This window comes from Microcaecilia unicolor, chromosome 6 (genome assembly GCF_901765095.1).
Source record: "Microcaecilia unicolor chromosome 6, aMicUni1.1, whole genome shotgun sequence".
NCBI classification, from domain to species: domain Eukaryota; kingdom Metazoa; phylum Chordata; class Amphibia; order Gymnophiona; family Siphonopidae; genus Microcaecilia; species Microcaecilia unicolor.
The window spans coordinates 158,471,878-158,488,360 of NC_044036.1; the positions used below are offsets into that span (position 1 = coordinate 158,471,878).

The following is a 16,483-nucleotide window of genomic DNA, read 5'->3' on the forward strand; positions in this document are numbered from 1 at the left end:
GCCAGCCAGGTTTTCAGGGTACCCACAATGAATATTCACGAGAGAGATTAGCATGCATTTCCGCCACTGAATATGAATATTCATTGTGGGTATCCTGAAAAACTGGCTGGGGTGCCTCCAGGACCAGGTTTGGGAACCACTGCTCTTAGCTATTGCATCAGATTGAGCTGGTCCCACTAGTGCATAGCCACAGGGGGGCCTGGGCCTTCATCGCAAAATTGCAGCACCATCTGCTTCTATAGCTGGCTGGGTCCTGCATGCTCTGGAAGTGGAAGGGAGATCATTTGCTGGTGGCCTGGCAGTTAGTGGCACCATCCTTTGGGGGCAACGATGGTGATGGTCCATGGAAAGTGTTCCAACTGCCAGATTACAAGCAGATGACCTCTCCCACACACACACATGTCAAGGTCTGGCTTCTAGAATAGATGCTGATGTTGCCCATCAGTGAGAACACTCATCCTGCTTTTCTTAGAACACCTGCTACAGGTGAGTATCTCAGTTTTCCCCTATTGATTTATAATGAGCTATTTAGTAACTTGATGATGTATGTCCCCTATTCATTGTACGTTTTGAGAATAAACAATTTGCATTACTACTACTACTACTACTACTATTAGACATTTCTATAGCGCTACTAGACTTATTTATTTTATTTTTATTTTATTGCATTTGTATCCCACATTTTCCCACCTATTTGCGGGCTCAGTGTGGCTTACAATACATTGTGAATGATGGAAATACAATGTGTTACAGTACGATTTACGACTTACGCAGCTCTGTACAAATTAACATGAAAAGACAGTCCCTGCTCAACAGAGCTTACAATCTAAATTGGACAGACAAACAGACAGCTAGGGGTGGGGAAAGTGCAGTGGTAGGGGTGATAAGTGAGGGTGTTGAGTAAGAGAGTCATGGTTAGGAGTCGAAAGCAGTAGCAAAGAGGTTGGCTTTAAGCCTAGACTTGAAGACAGCCAGAGACTGAGCCTGACGTACTGGCTCAGGGAGTCTATTCCAGGCATAGGGAGCAGCGAGATAGAAGGAACGGAGCCGGGAGTTAGCAGTGGGGGAGAAGGGGGACGACAGGAGACATTAATTTGTTCCACTCCACACTTTTCTCCAAGCTGAGGCGTCCTAACTTTGCTTTTTCCTCACTGGAGAATCATTCCATCCCATTTATCATTTTGGTCACCCTTCTCTGTACTTTTTCTAATTCTATAATGTCGGGCTCATATGAAAATTCTTGTGGATTCAAACAGTAACAATAGTATAAATATGGTTCTCTGAGGGCAAGCAGGCTCCATATTCTTACGTGTGGGTTGTCGTCCGCGACGGCCCAGGAAATCAGAACTTTCCCAGAAAAAACGAAATTTGCAGAATGCTCCGTCGTGCGGGCCCGAGAGCACTGCGCATGCGTGAGCCGCTTCCCGCCCGTGACGCGAGCCTGACTAAACTAGTTCTTTTTTATATGTGCTGCGAGAGAGTTGTGTGTGACGCTGCTCCTCATTTTGCTGGTCCAGGAGAACGCTTTTTTTGCGTTTATCGTGCCCTTTTACTTTTCTTTTTCTTCAATTTAATATTTTTAAAAAATTCCCTTATTTTTTTAGCTTTTTTTTTCTATTTTTCAAGTTTCCTTTCTTTTTTGTTGCAGCCGCCTTTAGGCTGCTCTGCCGCGCCTTTTTTTCCCTTTTTTGTGCCTTTTTAATTGGCACAATCGAGGCTTTTGATTACGTGGACGCTATTTTCCCGCCCATGTCATTGAAGACTCCCAGCGGCTTCAAACGCTGTACTCGCTGCAACCGGACCATCTCAAGTATTTATTTATGGTTCATTCATATCCCGCATTTTCCCACACATGCAGGCACAATGTGGCTTACAGAAAAATAGGAGGAATTACAAATTATGAAGATACAGATAAACGAAAAAGATAAAAACAAGGGGGCATTGACTAACAGCGGAAAACTAAGCAGGGAGGGGAACGTAAGGGAATATTAATCAGCAGGGGAACTAGTGGAGTAGGTTGCAACAAGGAAGTAGGTCTTCAGTAATTTCTTGAAGAGGGTGTGGTCCGTTTGCATTTTGAGGTGCCTCGGCAGAGCATTCCACAGTTTTGGGCAGCAATAGCGGAAAGACGAGGAAAAAATCTTCTTGTATTTGACGCCCCTGCAACTTGGAAAGTGGAGTTGAAGATATGACCGGGCAGTAGGCACAGAGTTCCTGGGTGGAAGATCAATCAAGCTCAGCATGTAGTCTGGAGCAAGCCCATAGATAATTTTATGGGTCAAAGCACAAACTTTAAAGGTGATACATTCCTGTACAGGCAGCCAGTGAAGGTTGTAGTTCAGAGGCTGCACATGTGCGAATCGATTCTCACCCAAAATCAGTCTCGCGGCTGTGTTCTGGACGGTCTGGAACCTTTTTAGGAGAGAGAGTTTGCAGCCCGCATAAATCCCACTGCAGTAATCAAGGTGGGACAGTACTAGCCAGTGCACAAGGGTGCGAAACAGCTCTCTTGGAAGGAAATGTCTAATGCGTCTAATGTCTCACGTGTGGTGCCTCCAGTGTCTTGGGCCCGATCATCTTCCAGCTGCTTGTAAGCTGTGTAAGTTAATGAAGAAAAGGACCCAGGTGGCTCGATAGGCTCAGCGCGAGAGACTTTTTGCTGATCGGTCCGGTCCTTTGATGTCAGCATCGACATCGGTACCGAGGTTGGTGTCGAGGGAAGCAGCACCGAGAGTCCAGGTAATGGCTGCCAAGAGACCACTTCGAGCTGAGAGCAGCGAGGCATCGAATGGGTCTCCACCCGTCTCGAGGCCTACTGCTATGCAGGCCCCCAGGACCGACCCGAGTCGGACCCGGCCCCGAGGAGGCACGAGGGTTCCAAGTCCTCCTCTTCGGTGCCGAGGAGTGTCGATGACAGGTGTCAAGCGAAGGAGAAGAAGCACCGTCATCGATCTCCGTCCAGACACGGTACCGAGAGCACCAGGAAGCCGAGGGAGTCAGCACCCGAGAAGCTTTGGCGCCGGGAGGACCGTTCACCCTCCATTCAGCAGGTGCCGATGCGTCGGTCGTCCAGTAGCCTGGTACCGGCTCTCGAACTTCCTCAGATTCTGGCACCGACTCCTGTACCACAGTCTTTTCCGATGGCAGCTCTCGATTAGCGTATCTGGGCCCTTCTTCCAGAACTTCTGGAAGGATTGCTTCATCAGTCTGCCTCGGTGTTGGGGGTGCTTGCGTCTCCTGTACTGATTGCTGAGATGGCATCTGGGCCATCACCTGTGAGGAGGTCCCCGCCCTCGGTGCTGCTTGCGGTACCGGAGCCGGTTACCACCCGGGTCGACTTCCCCTCGACGTTGGCAGAAGAAGCTTCGCCGGAGTCCAGGCAGGGGTCGACTTCTCTGCATCCCTCCCCTCCTATCCGGTATCTCTCTTTTGGGTTTCCGCACCCCAAGTGCATCACTCTACACATCTTGGCATTAAATTTTAACTGCTAGACCCTCGACCATTCTTCTAACATTGGAGATACCTTCTCATTGTTTCTACTCCCTCCAGGGTATCCACTCTACGTGAGACTGCCAGCGTCAGGGCCTTCCCTCTGCAAGTCCCGCCTACTCAGAAACAGGAAGTTGAAACAAAGTAGGCGGGACTCGCAGAGGGAAGGGCCAGACACGAGCAGTCTAGAGAGCATGGCCTGAATGTACCAATGTGTTACGATTCTGCCCGTGTTTCAGGCTCTCAGTCATCTCGCCACCTGGTGGCCAGACTTGGGGGCTGCAATGGACTGTTTGGTTATTATCACCCGTTCCAGATTTCAGCCCAGTCCGGTCCGGATCTTCCGGGCTGCCAGACTTGCTTGTTTTGTTTGAACCTACACAGCACCCGTTGCCTGCTGATTGCTGCAGCTGAGCCTCAGTAGCTGCTGGGCTTATTAGCCATTTTGAAACTCTCTGCTTTGCCTTTGCATCGTCTAAGGCCCTGGTATGTTGGTGCTTGTTGCACTTCAGCCTAAGTTTGTTACCTTGTTCTAGTTCCTTGCCTGATTCTGTTTAGTCTTTGTGTAGCTTAGCTTGTTCAGTTCTAGTCTTGATTCTTGGGTGTTTTCTGTGTCTAGTTCTGGGTTCTCTGTGTTTCTTGTTTAGTGGCTACTTGCAGCTTTTAGTTCTTTCCCTTGTTTGTCAGTGTTTATTTCCTGTCTTAGTGGCTGCTTGCAGCTTCCAGTCTTTGTTCCCTAGCTTGTCCATTCCCTGCTTTGTGTTGTGTTGTCTATCTGTGAGTCCTAGCCCAGTTTCCTGCCTTGCTGCCCATGTTTATTCCTTTTCCCTCTGACCCTCAGTCCCTGTGATGCCTAGCTGTTATCCAGTCCTGCCCTGTCCTATAAGTCCTGAAGGCCTCCAGCAGCCAGGGGCTCAACTCCTGGTGAAAGTTGGCCATGTGCAGGTGAAGCCTAGCTCTTTATCAGAGTTCTGCCTTGCCTCTGGTGTGGGGTGGTTTTGCCTGCCACTGCCGCTCCTCAGCAGTGGCCCAAGGGCTCACAACCCAGTTTCCTGCTTTGAAAGCGTGACACAATGGGCAGTTGTGTGGCTGGGCCCCCTTTATGCAGGGGCTTGGGACAGCTGCCGCTTTTGCTTATTGGTAAAAGCGGCCCTGAATATCACAGAACAATGACAATATAACTGTGTTAAAGTGACAAGAGCTACAAAAAGTGTAATCATGAAAAATGTAGAAAATTAGGACACTTCACATTTTGATTTTTACTTTACTACTACTAAGATAGCAGCTTTCAAAAATGCCATGCTTACTGTCACATTTGTTAAAAGGCCAAACCAAAACTGCACTAGGATTGCACAAATTAATTTTCAATGTAACTAAGGCTTGATGCACATAAAATGTGTATCACAGAGGAAGTAAAAGAGTGAGCTAATTTAGTGCATTTTGTATGCTAATGACCTGCAAAGAAACTGAAGCGAGCATTTCCAAAACCCACTAAGTCCATAGAAGTTGCACTGGACTTTTGGAAATAAGCCTTTCTATTATTTCCTATGCAGGGAAGTGAACTAAAATTTATCATGCTGACTTCCGTCCTTATCTCAACCTCATTTCAGTGCTGTAGTTTAGAAGGCAACGTATATTGGTGCTCTTTTTTATATGTAGGTCTCCACCGGAAGTCTATTTCCTCATTCTCCGTGGACAAGCAGGCTGCTTGTTCTCACTGATGGGTGACGTCCGACGACAGCCCCAGGATTGGAAGATCTTTGCTAGCCCTCGCGTGCACATGCCCACCGTGCATGCGCGACCGTCTTCCTGCCCGTACCGCGAGCGTGTCCCTCAGTCTTTTTCTTTCCGCGGTTCAAGACGGCTGTTTTCAGGTGTTCTGCGACCCAGAAGAGACCCTCACAGCGTTTCGCCGCATTTTTTTGCCGATTTTTGGCGTGTGTTACGACTTTCGTCTGTTTCCGTCTTCTCTTAAAGAAAAAAAAAAGTTCCCTTATTTTCTTTACTTTTTTCCTGTAAGTTTTTTTTTTTTTTGTCGCGTGTGGCCTATTTTGGCCGACCGTTTGGGTTTTTCCCCTTTTTTGGTGTCTTCTTTGCCACCATCGCGAACTTTGACCTCGCTGGCGCGATTTTTCTGCCCATGTCCTCGAAGCCTGCCAGCGGCTTCAAGAAGTGCACACGGTGCAACCGGACCATCTCGTTGACTGATAAGACACGTCTCGTGTCTTCAGTGTTTGGGAGTGGGTCATCGTCCCAACACCTGCACGCTGTGTCTTCAGCTCAAAAAGAGGACTCAGGTGGCGAGATTGGCTCAGTGGAACTTGTTGTTTGGAGCCGGGTCTGGTCCTTTGACGTCAACGGAGCCAGCGGTAGCGAGGTCATCGACGGTATCGATGTCAGCATCGGAGGGTGCATCGACGTCCGGAATGCAAGTGATGGCTGTCCAGAGATCCCACACTGGTAGCAGTGAGCCATCGAGTGGGTCTCCACCTGCCTCGAGGCCTCCTGCGGTGCAGGCACCCCGGGACCGACCACCTTTGGACCCGGCCCCGAGGAGACGTGTGGATTCCACATCCTCTTCGGTACCAGGAGGTACCGGTACCATGCTTCGAGCGAAGGCGAAGAAGCATTGGCATCGGTCACCTTCCCGTCACGGTACCGAGAGCTCCGGGACGCCGAGGGAGCTGGCACCCGAGAAGCGTCGACGCCGAGAGGACCGCTCACCCTCTATACAAGAGGTGTCGATGCGCTGTGCTCCAGACAGCCTGGTACCACCTCCGCGCTACAGACAGGTTCTGACATCGTCGCCGGTACCAGCCCCATTGCCTTCCTCGGCAGCCACTCTAGACGAGTGCCTCGAGGCCATTCTTCCAGGGATTCTGGAAAGGCTGCTGTGTTCATCTGCTTCGTTTTCTGGGGTGCTTGCGCCCTCGGTACCATTGAGAGATGTGGCGGCTGGCTCCTCGCCCGTGGTGCGGTCTGTGACGCCGGTGCTGCTTGAGGTATCAACGCCTGCTGCCACCCGAGTTGATTCTCCGCCGATGTTGCTGGAGGAAGCTTTGTTGCCGCCGGCGCAGGAGTCTTCTCGGCACCGCCATCGAGGACCTAGTTCCTGGCCATCGAGACGGGCTCGGCTTCAGACTGAAGTTTGTGAACTTGTGTCCGATATCGAAGGTGAGGCCTCGTGGGAGGCAGAGGAAGACCCAAGATATTTCTCTGACGAGGAGTCTTGCGGTCTTCCTTCTGATCCCACTCCTTCACCGAAGAGAAAGCTTTCTCCCCCTGAGAGTTTGTCTTTCTCATCATTTGTCCAGGAAATGTCTACGGCCATTCCCTTCCCCGTGGTTACTGAGGATGAGCCCAGGGCTGAGATGTTCGAGGTCCTGGACTATCCTTCGCCACCTAAGGAGTCGTCCACTGTTCCCCTTCATAATGTCCTGAAACAGACATTGATGGCGAACTGGACGAAACCCTTAAGTAATCCCCACATTCCCAAGAAGATTGAGTCCCAGTATCGGATCCATGGGGACCCAGGGTTGATGAAGACCCAGTTACCTCATGACTCTGGTGTTGTGGATCTGGCTCTCAAGACAATCAAGAGTACTAGAGAGTACGCCTTGGCGCCCCCGGGGCGGGAGTCTTTGACTATGGACTCTTTTGGGAGGAAGGCCTACCATTCTGCTATGCTCGTGTCCAAGATTCAATCCTACCAGCTCTACACGAGTATCCACTTGCGGAACAATGTGCGGCAGCTGACGGACTTTGTAGATAAGCTCCTGTCGGAGCAGGCCAAGCCGTTTCAGGAGGTGGTCAGGCAGCTGAAGGCGTGTCGCAAATTCCTGTCCAGGGGTGCTTACGACACTTTTGATGTTGTATCCAGAGCCGCTGCTCAGGGTATAGTGATGCGCAGACTCTCATGACTGCATGCCTGTGACCTGGAAAATAGAGTCCAGCAGCGGATAGCGGATGCCCCGTGCCGGGGGGGGGGGATAATATTTTTGGTGAGAAGGTCAAACAGGTGGTAGAACAGCTCCACCGGCGGGACACCACCTTCGACAAACTCTCCCACCGGGCGCCTTCAGCATCTACCTCGACAGGTAGACGTTTTTATGCAGGCAGGAGGACTGCTCCCTACGCTTATAATAAGCGCAGGTACAATCCATCTGCCCGCCAGCCTGTTCAGGCTAAGCCCCAGCGCTCTCGTTCTCATCAACAGCGTGCGCCTCCTCAGGCCCCTGCAGCTCCCGAGCAAAAGCAAGGGATGGACTTTTGACTGGCTCCAGGCGAGCATAGCTGAGATAAAAGTGTCCAATGCGGATGACCTGCCGGTGGGAGGGAGGTTAAAGTTTTTTCACCAAAGGTGGCCTCTTGTAACCTCCGGCCGGTGGGTTCTTCAAATAGTCTGGCTAGGATACTCCCTCAATTTGATCTCAAAACCTCCAAATTGTCCTCTGGAAGCTCAGTCCTTCAGCTTCCAGCACAAGCAGGTACTTGCAGAGGAACTCTCTGCCCTTCTCAGCGCCAATGCGGCCAAGCCCGTACCACCAGGGCAAAAAGGGCTAGGATTCTATTCCAGGTACTTCCTTGTGGAAAAGAAAACAGGGGGGGATGCGTCCCATCCTAGACCTAAGGGCCGTGAACAAATTCTGGTCCGAGAAAAAAGTTCAGGATGCTTTCCTTGGGCACCCTTCTTCCCATGATTCAGAAAAACGATTGGCTATGCTCTCTGGACTTGAAGGATGCTTGCACTCACATTCCGATACTGCCAGCTCACAGGCAGTATCTTCGATTCCGTCTGGGAACACGACACTTTCAATACTGTGTGCTGCCCTTTGGTCTTGCCTCTGTGCCCAGAGTGTTCACAAAATGCCTAGCAGTTGTGGCAGCGTCTCTGCGCAGACTGGGAGTGCACATGTTCCCTTATCTCGACGATTGGCTGGTGAAGAACACCTCAGAGGTAGGAGCTCTACAGTCCATGCAGCTGACTATTCAACTCCTGGAGCTACTGGGGTTTGTGATAAATTATCCCAAGTCCCACCTTCTTCCAGTTCAAAGACTCGAATTGATAGGGGCTCTGCTAGACTCCAGACGACTGATGCCTACCTTCCTGAGGCAAGAACAGACAATCTCCTGTCCCTTGTTTCCTGGGTACGAGCGTCTCAGCAGATCACAGCTCGGCAGATGTTGAGATTGCTCGGCCACATGGCCTCCACAGTTCATGTGACTCCCATGGCCCGTCTTCACATGAGATCAGCTCAATGGACCCTAGCTTCCCAGTGGTATCAAGCTGCGGGGAATCTAGAGGACGTGATCCAGCTGTCCACAGTTTTTCTCACATCCCTACATTGGTGGACAATTCGCTCCAATTTGACCTTGGGATGTCCCTTTCAAATTCCTCAGCCGCAAAAAGTGCTGACAACGGATGCGTCTCTCCTGGGGTGGGGAGCTCATGTCGATGGGCTCCACACCCAAAGCTGTTGGTCCCTCCAGGAAACAGGTTTCCAGGTCACCCTCCTGGAGTTGCGAGCGGTCTGGAACGCTCTAAAGGCTTTCAGAGATCGGCTGTCTCATCAAATTATTCAAATTAAGACAGACAATCAGGTTGCCATGTATTACATTAACAAGCAGGGGGGCACCGGATCTCGCCCCCTGTGTCAGGAAGCCGTCAGGATGTGGCTTTGGGCTCGCCAACACGGCATGTTTCTCCAAGCTATGTATCTGGCAGGCGTAAACAACAGTCTGGCCGACAGGTTGAGCAGGCTAATGCCGCTCAGATCAACCACAAGGTCCCTCAGTTCTGTTCCAGACTTCAGGCTCACGGCAGACTAGCATCAGATGCCTTTCTCCTTCATTGGGGGAAGGGACTCCTGTATGCGTATCCTCCCATATCCTTGGTAGGGAAGACTTTGCTGAAACTCAGGCAGGACCGTGGAACCATGATTCTGATCGCTCCCTTCTGGCCGCGTCAGATCTGGTTCCCTTTTCTTCTGGAGTAGTCCTCCAAAGAACCGTGGAGATTGGAGTGTTTTCCAATCCTCAGAACGAAGGGGCGCTTCTGCATCCCAACCTCCAGTCCCTGGCTCTCACGGCCTGGATGTTGAGAGCGTAGACTTTGCCTCTTTGGGTCTTTCTGAGGGTGTCTCCCGAGTCTTGCTTACTTCCAGGAAAGATTCCACGAAGAGGTGTTATTCTTTCAAATGGAAGAGGTTTGCCGTCTGGTGTGACAGCAAGGCCCTAGATCGTCGTTCTTGTCCTACACAGACCCTGCTTGAATACCTTCTGCACTTGTCCGAGTCTGGTCTCAAGACCAACTCTGTAAGGATTCACCTTAGCGCAATTAGTGCTTTTCATTATCTTGTAGAGGGCAAGCCGATCTCGGGACAGCCTTTAGTTCGCTTCATGAGAGGTTTGCTTTTGTCAAAGCCCCCTGTCAAGCCTCCTACAGTGTCATGGGATCTCAACGTTGTTCTCACCCAGCTGATGAAACCTCCTTTTGAGCCACTGAACTCCTGCATCTGAAGTACTTGACCTGGAAGGTCCTTTTCTTGGTGGCAGTCACTTCAGCTCGTAGAGTCAGTGAGCTTCAAGCCTTGGTAGCTCATGCTCCTTATACCAAATTTCATCATAACAGAGTAGTCCTCTGCACTCACCCTAAGTTCCTGCCGAAGGTGGTGTCGGAGTTCCATCTGAGCCAGTCAATTGTCTTGCCAACATTTTTTCCCCGACCTCATACCCGCCCTGCTGAACATCAGTTGCACACATTGGACTTCAAGCGAGCATTGATTTTCTACCTGGAGCGGACAAGCCCCTTCAGACAGTCCGCCCAAATGTTTGTTTCTTTCAATCCCAACAGAAGGGGAGTGGCTGTCGGGAAATGCACCATCTCAAATTGGCTAGCAGATTGCATTTCCTTCACTTACGCCCAAGCTGGGCTGACTCTTGAGGGTCATGTCACGGCTCATAGTGTTAGAGCCATGGCAGCGTCAGTGGCCCTCTTGAAGTCAGCCACTATTGAAGAGATTTGCAAGGCTGCGACATGGTCTTCTGTCCACACATTTACATCTCATTATGGCCTACAGCAGGATACCCAACGCAACAGTCGGTTCGGGCAGTCGGTGCTGCAGAATCTGTTTGGGGTTTAGAATCCAACTCTCCCCCCCCCCCAAGGCCCATTTTTATTCTGTTCCAGGCTGCACTCTCAGTTGTTACTGTTAGGTCAATCTCAGTTATGACCTTGCCGTTGTGAGGCCCAATTGACCAATGTTGTTTTGAGTGAGCCTGGGGGCTAGGGATACCCCATCAGTGAGAACAAGCAGCCTGCTTGTCCTAGGAGAAAGCAAGATTACTTACCTGTAGCAGGTATTCTCCGAGGACAGCAGGCTGATTGTTCTCACATACCCGCCCACCTCCCCATTGCAGTTATGTCTTCCCTTGTCTTTTGCTTTCTATTTGACTGAGGGACATGCTCGCAGTGTGGGTGGGAAGACAGTCGCGCATGTGCATGTGAGGGCTAGCAAAACTTTGTTGCTAGAAAGATCTTCCGATCCTGGGGCTGCCGTCGGACGTCACCCATCAGTGAGAACAATCAGCCGGCTGTCCTCGGAGAATACCTGCTACAGGTAAGTAACCTCGCTTTATGACGTCACTGCAATAGAACACATGACTAATGATCTTCAATTTGTACCGCTAAAAAGCTCTTAGCCACTCTTAAACCAAGATAAATAAAAAATATACTGTATGATTTATATAATTTGTGTACACACAGACTGAAGCTCATATGTTTGTTTAAGATATTTATTTAAGATGTTATCAAATGATGGTATTCCATTCTATTTTCTCATTAAGTCCCTTCATTGGATCAACAGTCTGCAACGTAAGCACCTCCTCTCTATTGATCCCAGAGCAGGTGTCCAGCACCTTATCTATCACAAACCACTGTAATTCACCAAAGCTATGTTGATGCTGCAAACAATGAAGTACCGCGGAAGCAGTTATAGTTTTAGTTGTCAAACGACTTTTATGTTCTGTTAATCTCTTTTTTATCTTTCTCTTTGTGCATCCCACATAATATAGATAAGGATATTTTATAATATACACAACAAAAGAAGATTGACAAGTCTTATCATAATGTAATGTATATTTTTGTTGGGTAGCTATGTTCGTCCGCTCACAAATAGTCACAGTCTAGGAACAGATGGAAAACATCATGATGCCATGGATTCTCTTTTCCGCCGGACGTCTTCTACTGCCTCCTCATCCAGGAGATTTTTTGGAGGGAGTAGGAGTGCTCCCTAGTCCTACAATAGGCGTAGATACACTCCTGCCTTTTGGCAGCCGGTTCAGGCTCAGCCCCAGCATGCATGTTCTCGTCAATGCCGTGCGCCTAAGGCCCCTACGGCTCCCCAGCAAAAGGAAGGGATGGGTTTTTGACTGGTTCCAGTACAGCATAGCCGCAGTCAAAGTGTCCTTACCAGGCGACTTGCCTGTCGGGGGGAGGTTGATATTTTTTTCACCAAAGGTGGCCTCTTATAACCTTCGACAGGTGGGTTCTTCAAATAGTCCGGTTCGGATACACACTCAGTCTGGCATCCAAGCCTCCAAATTGCCCACCAGGAGCTCAAACTTTCAGCTCCCAGCACAAGCAGGTACTTGCAGAGGATCTCGCCACCCTTCTAAAGGCCAAAGCGGTCGAACCCGTTCCACCAGGGGAAGAAGGGCTGGGATTCTATTACAGGTAGTTCCTTGTGCAAAAGAAAACAGGGGGGATGCATCCCATCCTAGACCTAGGGGCCCTGAAGAGATTCCTAGTCTGAGAAAAGTTCAGGCACCCTTCTTCCCATGATTCAGGAAAATGATTGGCTATGCTTTCTGGACTTAAAGGATGCCTATACTCACATCTTGGTGCTCCCAACTCACAGGAAGTACCTTTGATTTCGACTGGGAACTCAGCACTTTCAGTACTGTGTACTGCCCTTTGGCCTTGCATCTGCGCCCAGGGTCTTCACAAAGTGCTTGGCAGTTGTTGCAGCATCGCTACGCAGACTGGGAGTGCATGTGTTCCCTTATCTCGATGATTGGCTGGTGAAGAACACCGGAGGCAGGGGCTCTACAGTCCATGCAGATGACTATTCAACTGCTGGAGCTACTGGGGTTTGTAATAAATTATTCCAAGTCCCATCTTGTTTCAGTGCAAAAATTGGAGTTCATTGGAGCTCCGTTGGACACTTGGACGTCTCGAGCTTATCTCCCCCAGGCAAGGGCAGACAATCTTCTGGCCCTAGTCTCCTTGGCTTGGGCGTCTCAACAGATCACAGCTCAGCAGATGGTGAGGCTTTTAGGGCACATGGCCTCCACGGTTCATGTGATTCCCATGGCACGCCTACATATGAGATCAGCTCAATGGACCATAGTTTCCCAGTGGTGTCAGGCTACAGGGAATCTGGAGGATGTCATCCATCTCTCCACCGACTTTTGCAGTTCTCTTCAGTGGTGGACCATTTGATCCAATCTGACCTTGGGACATCCATTCCAAATTCCTCAGCCACAAAAAGTGCTGACCACGGATGCATCCCTTCTGGGGTGGGGAGCTCATGTAGATGGACCACACTCAAGGAGCTTGGTCTTTTCAGGAGAAGGATTTTCAAATCAACTTCCTGGAATTACAAGCGATCTGGAACGCTCTGAAGGCTTTCAGAGATCGGCTGTCCAACCAGATCATCCTAATTTAGACAGTCAGGTTGCTATGTACTACACCAACAAGCAGGGGGGCACCGGATCTCGCCCTCTGTCAGGAAGCCGTCAAGATGTGGCTTTGGGCTCACCGTCATGGCATGTTTTTCCAAGCCACGTATCTGGCAGGCGTAAACAACAGTCTGGCCGACAGGTTGTGCAGGATAATGCAACCCCACGAGTGGTCTCTGAACATGGACGTTGTCCGCAAGATTTTCTGAACGTGGGGCACCCCCTCGGTGGATCTTTTTGCCACTCAGACCAATCACAAAGTCCCTCAATTCTGTTCCAGACTTCAGGCCCACAACAGACTAGCATCGGATGCCTTTCTTCCTACATTGGGACACAGGCTTTTCCCTACCTCTAGTAGGGAAAACTCTACTGAAACTCAGGCAAGACTGCGGAACCATGATGCCTTTCTGGCCCCCGTCAGATTGCTTTCCTCTTCTTCTGGAGTTGTCCTCCGAAGAACCGTGGAGATTGGAGTGTTTTCCAACCCTCATCACTCAGAACGAGGGGTCGCTTCTACATCCCAACCTCCAGTCTCTGGCTCTCACGGCCTGGATGTTGAGAACTTAGAAGTTGCCTCTTTAGGCCTTTCAGAGGGTGTCTCCCGAGTCTTTCTTGCTTCCAGAAAAGATTCCACGAAAAAGTGTTATTCTTTTAAATGGAGGAGGTTTGCTGTCTGGTGTGACAGCAAGGCCCTAGATCCCTTTTCTTCTCCTACACGGACCCTGCTTGAATACCTTCTACACTTATCAGAGTCTGGTCTTCAGACCAACTCCATAAGAGTTCACCTTAGTGCAGTCAGCGCTTACCATCAACGTGTAGAAGGTCAGCCTATCTCTGCACAGCCTTTAGTTGTTCGCTTCATGAGAGGTTTGCTTTTTTCAAAGCCCCCTGTCAAACCTCCACCAGTGTCATGGGATCTCAACGTTCTTACTCAGCTAATGAAAGCTCCTTTTGAGCCACTGAATTCCTGCCATCTGAAGTACTTGACCTGGAAGGTCATTTTCTGGTGGCTGTTACTTCAGCTCGTAGAGTCAGTGAGCTCCCAGCCCTGGTAGTCCATGCACCTTATATTAAATTTCATCATAGCAGAGTGGTCATCTGTACTCACCCTAAGTTCCTGCCGAAGGTGGTGTCGGCGTTCTATCTGAACCAGTCAGTTGTCTGCCACATTCTTTCCCCGTCCACATACCTGCCCTGGTGAGGACAAGTTGCACATCTTGGACTGTAAGAGAGCATTGGCCTTTTACGTGGAGCGGACAAAGTCCTATCGACAGTCCGCCCAGCTGTTTGTTTCTTTTAATCCCAATAGGATGGGCGTTGCCATCGGAAAACGCACCATCTCCAGTTGGCTAGCAGATTGCATTTCCTTCATTTATGCCCAAGCTGGGCTGACTTTGGAGGGTCATGTCACGGCTCACAATGTTAGAGCCATGGCTATGTCAGTGGCTCACTTAAAGTCAACCTCCATTGAAGAGATTTGCAAGGCTGCAACGTGGTCATCAGTCCACACATTCACATCTCACTACTGCCTTCAGCAGGATACCCGACGCAACAGTCATGTTGGGCAGTTGGTGCTGCAGAATCTGTTCAGGGTTTAGAATCCAACTCCACCCTCCTAGGCCCATTTCTGTTTTTTTCCAGGCTACACTCTCACCTAGTTGAATTTATTATCAGGTCAATCTCTGTTACGTTCTCGCCATTGCGAGGCCCAGTTGACCAATGTTCATTGTTTTGAGTGAGCCTGGGGGCTAGGGATACCCCATATGTAAGAATATGGAGCCTGCTTGTCCTTGAAGAAAATACATACCTGTAGCAGTTATTCTCCGAGGACAGCAGGCTCCATATTCCTACAACACTCCCTCCTCCCCATTGGAGTTGTCTTTATTGATCTTGTTTGCTTTTTATTTAACTAGTCAGGCTCGCATCGCGTGCGGGAAGTGGCTCGCGCATGCGCAGTGCGCTCGGGCCCGCGCAACGTAGCATTCTGCAAACTTCTAGTTTTTTCTGGAAAAGTTACGGTCTCCTGGGCTGTCGCGGACGACGACCCACACGTAAGAATATTGAGCCTGCTGTCCTCGGAGAATGTATCTTCATTTTACCCACTTGTAACTATAATTTTACTGTTTGCCTCTGCTATGCAACTCACTGAATCCAAACTGTCTTATCAGAGATTTACAGCACCCACCTTCTTATTGGCAATACAGTATAATTTTTAAATATGATTAAAGAATATATCTGAATAATTTTATTTTACTATATCATCTTAACAAAAATGTTTTATAAGTTTATCTTAAAACAATACTCACCTGAAGATGAAAACAAATGATGCCGGTCAGGGACCGATAGTCCTTTTTTATTCTCAGACGCCTAGAGGTCTGAGAATAAAAAAGCTTGCACAGGCCAGATGTGAGACCTAGTATGCAGAAGCATACTCCTAGTGTACTCACCCTCCCCCCTAGTATCCTATCTTATTTTGTAGTTTTGCCCCAGCTTCCCACCGTTACTTTCATTGACACTACTCTTATTACTCTTTTTGTTTTAGAATGTAAGCTGCCCAGACATCTTTTTGATGGGTGGGATAGAAAATCCTTTAATGAACTTGGAATACCGAAGGCCTTTCCAATTGCATTGATCTGTAAACACCACTGATAATCTGATAAATGCAGTTGTCTAAGGTTTTAAGGGGTTATGTTTAGAAGTCTCTGCATTCCCTTTACAGAGAGGTCTTCTGGTACATGGATTAGGAGATTAGTTGTCTTTTCTAGATTTGGTCAATAGAGATAGGTGGGTCTGGGGTTTCTAGTCTGTCCCTAGAGAGCTCAGTTTGAATTTGTAGCTAGGGCAATGGAGGGTTAAGTGAGATCACATGGAGCTGTAGTGGAATTTGAGCCAGGTTCTCAGTCTGTTCTAACCAGTAAGCTGCTATTCCACTAAAGCTTTATTAGTTTACTAAGGATTTCTAATATTGGAGTCCAGTTTTACAAGGGAATTATTTTTTAATAAAAATGTATACTGAAGGATAAAATTGCCCTTTACTTGTTTTCAGGATGAACACAAAGGCCCTTGGTGTTCTCACCCTACTGAATAGCTACCAAAAGAAACATCTTGTTGATATTCTTTCATACCATGATTGTGACTCTCAAATGCGAAATGCTCCTGAATTGGATTGTCTTATAAGACTTCAGGCTCAGAACATACAGCAGAGACATGTTGTTTCTTAACAGGTAGGTTCTTTTTAATTAAAAAAAAAAAA

General features: G+C 49.0%; 1 protein-coding gene across 1 annotated transcript in view; it reads left to right on the forward strand.

Moving 5' to 3' along the window:
- TASOR (transcription activation suppressor) overlaps positions 1 to 16,454 on the forward strand; it is a gene marked incomplete in the record, with an annotated part of 313,792 nt that extends 297,338 nt beyond the window's left edge. The window contains 1 exon segment of the mRNA XM_030205431.1: positions 16,277 to 16,454. Coding sequence (XP_030061291.1) covers positions 16,277 to 16,451 — 175 coding nt within the window.
- Between the last annotated feature and the right edge of the window lie 29 nt (positions 16,455 to 16,483).